Raw genomic sequence first — 7,476 nt, forward strand, 5'->3', positions numbered from 1 at the left:
CCCCCCCGTGCCATGCAGGGCCTCACTGCCCAGGCTGAGGGCTCTCCTGAAAAACACCCGTAGAGGGTACACAGCCAGTCCAGGTTATTATTTTGGAAAATTCTACCTGAAATCATGCTCCTGTTACTTAATTTTAAGAGAGTTTAAAAAACGAATTCATGCACGGGCAGCCTTTGCTTACCCATTATCTGAAGCCAGAGCCAAAAGCTCTGACCATTGCCGGTGACCCTAAAGGTTTTCAGTGCATCTGGCAGGGACTTGTCCTGTTGCTAAATATCTGTGTCTGTCTGCGGAGAGATTTCTCCCCCATAACGGAGCTAAATGTAGAGGACGAGATCTGGGCGAGGCCTTCAGCTCTACATATGAGTTAACAAACACCTGGGTCCTTTGTCATTTAGCCAGAAGAAGCAGACAGAGAAGAGGAGGTGGAGCCTGGGTGCCACCACATCCCTCAGATGGTGTCCAGGAGACCCCTGCGAGACTTCGTGGGGCTGGAGGACTGCGACAAGGCCACCCGGGATGCCATGCTCCACTTCAGCTTCTTCGTCACCATCGGAGACATGGACGAAGCCTTCAAATCCATCAAGCTCATCAAAAGGTGAGGATCCCGCCCACCGGGATGTCGGGAGATGGCACGTGCTCACGGCTCTTTCCTTTTTCCACGTTTTGTTTCTTGGTTCGCCTGTTGAAATAGTTAACTCCTCGTGAGTGCGTCGTGGTGTATTTCATCATCTTCCCACTCGATAAAATGCTGTCTAGCTTGCGGGTGCCACGTGGGAAGCTCTCAGCCTCTGTGGCGCTGGGAGCCTCTCGGGTTATTTAGTTGCTTCCTAGTGGAAAGTTCTGCCGTTCCTAAACATCTGTAATACCAATCCCTTTGGGAATAATTGCTCCTAAACAGAAGTTTGGACACGTAAACACTAAAAACAGCCAGGTGGAAACACAATTAAAATTGCTCTAAAAGAGGTTGTCAATCAAGAGCTGTCTGCAAGCACCTTCTTCTTCATTCTGCAGAGAATCTAGAGATCCTTTCGTCTTCACGAGAGCATTTCACAGATCTTAATATCCAAAGGGTAGAAAATCAAAGAAGGAAACTAAACAGGTAAAAGAAGGTGTGGCCTTAGGTTGCCTGGAGCAAGCCCTCCGTCGATGTGCCGTGACGATGCCTGTCACACAGGTGTGTGAGAGGGTGCAGGACCCTGGCCCACTGTCCTAAAGCAGCATGGCCAATCCTTCATTCCCCATGCTGGACCCTCCACACTAGCTGTGCAGATGAGCTCTTTCCAGTTTGCACATGCACCAGACAGGCTGAGCAGCACCGCCCGGCCCTCCTTGATTGCTTTGACTTAATATAAAGGTAGTCGCAGACCATAACTGACCCTGTGGCCAGTTTACACCTTCAATGTGGCCAGGCGCAGTGGCTCACGCCTGTAATCCCAGCACTTTGGGAGGCTGAGGCAGGCAGATCACCTGAGGTCGGGAGTTCGAGACCAGCCTGACCAACACGGAGAAACCCCATCGCTACTAAAAATACAAAAACTAGCCAGGCAGTTGTGATGCGTTCCTGAAGTCCCAGCTACTCAGAAGGCTGAGGCAGGAGAATTGCTTGAACCCGGGAGGTGAAGGTTGCCGTGAGCCAAGATCACGCCACTATACTCCAGCCCGGGTGACAGAGTGAGACTCTGTCCAGAAGAAAACAAAACAAAACAAAAAACCAATTAATTTCAGCATATGATTGGAAATAAAAATTCCTTGTCAGAAAAAAAGTTGAGCAGGGGAAGATAAAAGCCAACTGTCGTGCTAGTGTGTGCCGTGGACGTGAAGCTGGGATCTCCACGCTGTGTGCTGAGTGTGTCGTAGACGGCCAGTCCGTAAACGCTTTCCAGTCTTTATCAGTTGAAGACCAGTTCCTGGAGCAATATGGGCCTCAAAATCCAAACTGATCCCCTCAGCTCACTAGAAGGCCAGAAGCAGCCAAACTAAACATTTATATTAGCAGCAGGTAGCCTGGCGGCCCGGCCCCGACCATACACATTGCAGCAGTTTCTCCTTCCGGCCGATGCCAGCAAGGAGCTCTGCCTTCAGGTGGCCATGGGGCCAAGCAGTGCCGCACCCAGGCAGAGGAGGCACCAGGCCAGCCACCAGGACTGTGGTTGCAGCCCTGGTTGCAGTGTGGCCAGGCAGCCTTGGGTTCTGGGTTCTGGGGAGTGTGGGCCAGTTTTGACCCCTGAGATGCAGATGTTAGATGTTTTCTGTCCAACTCAAGGACTTATGGCTTGTTCCTCTCTTAACAGATTTAGGACACGGGGTTGTTTGGACCCAGTGCAGCATCATGCAGGCATTTTGTAGCCCACCCAGCATTTCACTAAAGATAGGCTGAAGGTTTCTTGTTTTTGTTTTTGTTTTTGTTTTTTGAGACAGAGTCTCGCTCTGTCGCCCAGGCTGGAGTGTAGTGACGTGATCTCGGCTCACTGCAAGCTCCACCTCCTGGGTTCAAGCGATTTTCCTGCCTCAGCCTCCCGAGTAGCTGGGACTACAGGCACCCACCACCATGCCTGGCTAATTTTTTTTCATATTTTCGGTAGAGACAGGGTTTCACTATGTTGACCAGGCTGATCTCGAACTCCTGACCTCATGATCCACCCGCCTTGGTCTCCCAAAGTGCTGGATTACAGGTGTGAGCCATCACACCCGGACTGGCTGAAGGTTTTTAAGCAAATAGACTCCTTCACTTTTATTCTACCAGTTGTTGATCAGAGAGTCTGTAAGGACTTGGGCTTTGGAGACTTGGTTGAACAGAAGTGTGGATAAGGGTGTGTATGCCTACGGGATCTCTGAAAAGGTCGTTTTGACCCTTAGTGTGAGCCCCCAAAAAATCACAGAAAAGTGGATCAAATGTTTTGCAGCCATGTCGCAGTATAGATGGATAGAACACAAGTTACAGACAGAGTTCGGAGACTTGCATTTATTTAACTTAGGAAAGGAATCGAGCAAAACAGGCACGAACACGATTCTGTCTGAAACCATCACTAGCCGGCTATAGATTCTGACCCACCCAAGGAATATTGTGAATATTTTAAGAAAATTTTCCTTGTTGGTCTGCTTTACAAAGTGTAAGACATGACTGGGGTGCCCCTCTCAGCAGATGCAGAATAAATTAATCCCAAAGCAAAGCGGAGCGCAGGGCAGCCTCACGCCACCTAACCTGTGTCTCAGCTTCCAGCCTCCACCCTGAAGCGTGTGTGGCCATGGAGCGGCGTTGCGCTAACCGGGAAAGCTGGAGGCAAACGAGGTTGGCCCACAGCACGTATAGACATATGACCGACATAACAGTAAACACACATGCGTCTCGCACGCATGGCACAGAGGTCACCCAGACTTATCCGGTGCCTCTGCACAAGCAGTGGAAGTGACTTGGTGGTGGAGTCCCTTGGTTTCCAGGCTTTCCATGATAGCAGGTGCATGTCGATGGAGTCCTGAGAAGGGCGACTCAGCATGGTGACTCCACGTAGTCATTGTCTAGCCCACGGCGAAAGCGCGCCGTCAGGGAGCGGCTGATGACAATCACTCGGGGCGCCATGCAGTCCTCCCTCTTGTGGAGAATGTTCCAGATGAGCATGGCTGCCGCCAGCGTGGCCAGAAGGCAGGCACCAATGTTCAGGTAGCAGGACCAGGACAGGTTGGTGTATGGGCCAATTCTGTAGAAAGTCACCAGCCCGATAACCAGGACAAAACCTACAGATGAGAGAGAAGGGTTGAGAGGCCTTATCTGAGAGGAAGGCAGGTTCCACTCCTTCCCCAGCCCTCTGTCCTAGAGCGGGTTCCAGCCTGCTTTACCCTTCCCCAGTCCTCTGTCCTAAAGCAGGGTTTTGCTTTATGGGGCAGCCGCCCCGGTGTTGAGCCACCTTTTTTTTTTTTTTTTTTTTTTTTGAGACGGAGTCTCGCTCTGTCACCCAGGCTGGAGTGCAGGGCTGCGATCTCAGCTCACTGCAAGCTCCGCCTCCTGGGTTCACGCCATTCTCCTGCCTCAACCTCCTGAGTAGCTGGGACTACCGGCACCCGCCACCATGCCCGGCTAATTTTTTTGTATTTTTAGTAGAGACGGGGTTTCACCGTGTTAGCCAGGATGGTCTCGATCTCCTGACCTCGTGATCTGCCCACCTCGGCCTCCCAAAGTGCTGGGATTACAGGTGTGAGCCACAGCGCCCGGCCTGAGCCACCTTGTATTAGCCCTTCTGTGGCTCTTAGGACTTTAGGCTCTAGCGGCTGTGGAGGGGTGGTGTGTGTCTGCTTAATTCTGTCCTGGCATGCTGCTCCTGTGACCTTTCCTTCAGGTCAGCACTGATGCTTGCAACACCAACTTGGGGGTGCCTTTTCTAGCCCCCCAAACTCAGCAGTAATTTTGTGTTAAATCCATCTCTGACTTTTGTAAATGCTTAATTCTTTCAAAGTGAAAGTAAAAAGATATTTTCTAAGTCTTATCTGGAAACAGGTCAGTTTGGTGCTCATCGCGCCCAGAGCTGTGCTCCTGACAGTTTCTCGCTCTTGGCCTTTGCTTTGGGAACTGCAGATGGCCTGGAATCTGCGGCTCAAGCAGGGCAGAGATGGGGCCATTGCCTTGTCTAGGGCTCCTTGGCTATATCTGGTGTCTTCCCTCAAAGTCAGTGCTTCTCGTTCTAGACCCTCCCTCCTGCCTGGCAGATTTTCCTTCCATACTTTCCCCTCTTTCCAGAGCCTGAAACCAGGGAAGGAGAGGTGGGCCATGAGCAACCCTCGGTTGGCTCAGCTTGTTCCCGTCTAGTTAGTTGCTGATACCACAGTCACTTATATTTTTATCTTTAAGGAGCTCCAAAGACTTTTTCAGTTCTTACAACAGGAAAATCAGGGTTTCATGCCTGGAATCTGCCAACTAGGATAACAGGATACTGTGGCTGCACCGATGGAGCTGGGTGTCCTAATCCAGCTGGAAACATAGGCTCTGGGATGAAGGAGAGCCATCCATGTGGCCCTGCCCATCCTCATCCCCTACAGCCACAGATTTTCCTGCAGGCCATGGGGCCTCCAGCCAGCCTTTAGCCCAGGTCCCACTTCTGCCCACCCAGCACCCCTCCCTCTCTGTTACAATGACCTGAGTGAGTCTGTTTCTTGTACCCAAAGTGCCAGAGACTCTCTGTAACTCATACTGGTCCGGATTAAACTCTCCAGCCCCTCCTGCCCATGGGGGACTTGTCCGTGTCCCTCCCCAGGCTCTGGCCATGCCAAGCCCCACTGCTGTCCCTCCGCCTGGCCTGCATGTTGACACCTGTGCGTCTGTTCACGCCAGTCTCTCCACTCCCAACCATCTCCCCTGCGTTCCTTAGGAAACCAAATCATATCCTGCCCTGTGTGCCCCAGCATCGAGAGAGGACGGGAGAGAAACAGACACAGGGACAGAGACACAGACAGAGACGGAGACACAGAGAGACAGAGACCAAGAGAGATACAGAGAGACAGACACAGAGACAGATGGAGACAGAGGCATAGGGAAGGAGAGACAGAGAGCGAGAGATGGGTAACCAGCCTTGTTTTTCCTAAAACACAAGCATTATCTTCTCATCATCACTGTACCCTCCAGAAAGTATGAATTCAGCATTTATCTATCTCCATTTTGTCCTGAACAATGACAGTGACTGGTTTCTGTGTTCATTCTTTATAATACTTCATGGAGCTTTTTATACATGGGTAGCTCCTGGACACTTCTGTTTTATTAAAAATAACATTCTAGACAAGGCACAGTGGCTCACGGCTGTAATCCCAGCACTTTGGGAGGCTGAGATGGGTGGATCACGAGGTCAGGAGTTCAAGACCGGCCTGGTCAAGATGGTGAAACCCCATCTCTACTAAAAATACAAAAAATAAAAATTAGCGAGACATGGTGGCACGTGCCTGTAGTCCCGGCTACTCAGGAGACTGAGGCAGAGAATTGCTTGAACCCAGGAGGCAGACGTTGCAGTGAGCTGAGATCAAGCCACTGCACTCCAGCCTGGGAGGTGACAGAGCAAGACTCCCTTTCAAAAAAAAAAAGCATTCTATTTGTAATGAAAACTAACAAAGGAAACTTCTGGCATTTCTACCGGTGTGGAATGTGTCCTCTGCTCGCGATCATGTGGTATCAGTGCTTGTGTTACTGGGTGAAGGAATGAGCCTGTGTTGTGTGTGGTGAAAATGAGAGCACTTTGAACAGTGTCCTCTCGTGTTCACAGTGTCTGGCACTTTCTGCCGGTGGGGGATGGGTTGTGCTTGCTTCAGGGCTCAGAGAAGGTGGCCCTGGAGGCAGGGTACGCACAGTGGAGAGCTCAGGACACCTGGGACAGAGGCGAGCGGGAAGGGTGGGGCGCTCTTGGCAGCTGCAGTGGGAGCCTTGGGGAGAGTCCTGGCCCAGCAGGGGGCGATGCTGGAGGGCGGGAGGAGGTTATGCCGGCAGCAGCTGGCCTTCATCAGGCTCCAGCCCACTGTGGCCAGAGCCTGTTTCTCCCCCTTACCAGGCTTCCTTTCTACTTGCGGGTGTTACAGAAACATGTTTAAAATCTATGTGGCCTCCAATTCCACACATCATTCATCCAAATAGAACAGTGGAAAGGGATTGGGCCCCCCATGGCTTCCAGGGTCAACCTCCCTCACCGTCTGTGGTTGTCGTGGGGGTCAGTTTTCATACAGAGGGGACCTGGAGGTCCCATCATTGAAGAAGTGTGAGGGATGAGAACTCAATCCGGAGGGCTGACCCTAAGGCTTTTGGAATAGGTAAGATGCACTCACTTCCTGGACTGAGAAAAAATGAGAAAGGGAGAAGCACCGACTGGTGCGGCCGCGAGCGGAGGGGCTGCCCTCGCCCAGGACTACGCTGGCACTGGCTGCTCTGGAAGCCGCTGCTGCCCTGGGACCCACAGCCCTGCTCCCGGGAGGGCGAGTGGATGACGCTCTGCACGGCGAGGCCCCGGGTCAGCCGCCCTCAGAGCGCACACCCCAGGGGCAGACGTGCTCTGGACGGCCCAGCAGTAGACAGTGGTCCAGTGGGGAGGAGGGGCGTGCAGGGGGATGGTGTGGGCCACACACCACCAGGGGGAGGCCCGGGGACATCACCAGGGACACACGCGGGAGGCTTCTGAGTGCACAGCTCGGCTTCACAGCGGCTTTCTAGGAAAACCTTGGGAAGAAAGCTCTAAGGAAACATGGGGCAACCAGCCTGGGGAGGAGGCCTCGCAGAGTTGATCTTGCCGGGTCTGCCGGACCACGCACGTGTGGTGTGGCCTCCTTTGTACAGGTAGCTTCCAATAAAGCACAGTAGAAGATTGAAGTGCCGCGGATCCTAGGCTCTTCCATGAACAAGCACGTCCCGAAGTTGGGTTTGACAGTGAGGGATGTGCTGGGTATTTCAAGGTGTCTACGGCTGTGCTGGGTGACCTTGCTGGGGACATTGATGCAGGCGGCCCTCCCTCC

At 52.5% G+C, this 7,476-nt stretch overlaps 2 protein-coding genes across 2 annotated transcripts in view; one reads left to right on the forward strand and one right to left on the reverse strand.

Moving 5' to 3' along the window:
* IFT140 (intraflagellar transport 140) overlaps positions 1–7,476 on the forward strand; it is a 103,938-nt gene that overhangs the window by 52,068 nt on the left and 44,394 nt on the right. Inside the window, exon 18 of the mRNA XM_023189282.2 lies at positions 399–598. Within this exon, the coding sequence (XP_023045050.1) occupies positions 399–598 (200 nt within the window). The remainder of the gene's footprint in view (positions 1–398; positions 599–7,476) is intronic.
* TMEM204 (transmembrane protein 204) overlaps positions 2,943–7,476 on the reverse strand; it is a 23,827-nt gene continuing 19,293 nt past the window's right edge. Inside the window, exon 3 of the mRNA XM_023189287.1 lies at positions 2,943–3,735. Coding sequence (XP_023045055.1) covers positions 3,491–3,735 — 245 coding nt within the window. The 3' untranslated portion in view covers positions 2,943–3,490. The remainder of the gene's footprint in view (positions 3,736–7,476) is intronic.

Source organism: Piliocolobus tephrosceles, chromosome 17 (genome assembly GCF_002776525.5).
Source record: "Piliocolobus tephrosceles isolate RC106 chromosome 17, ASM277652v3, whole genome shotgun sequence".
NCBI classification, from domain to species: Eukaryota; Metazoa; Chordata; class Mammalia; order Primates; family Cercopithecidae; genus Piliocolobus; species Piliocolobus tephrosceles.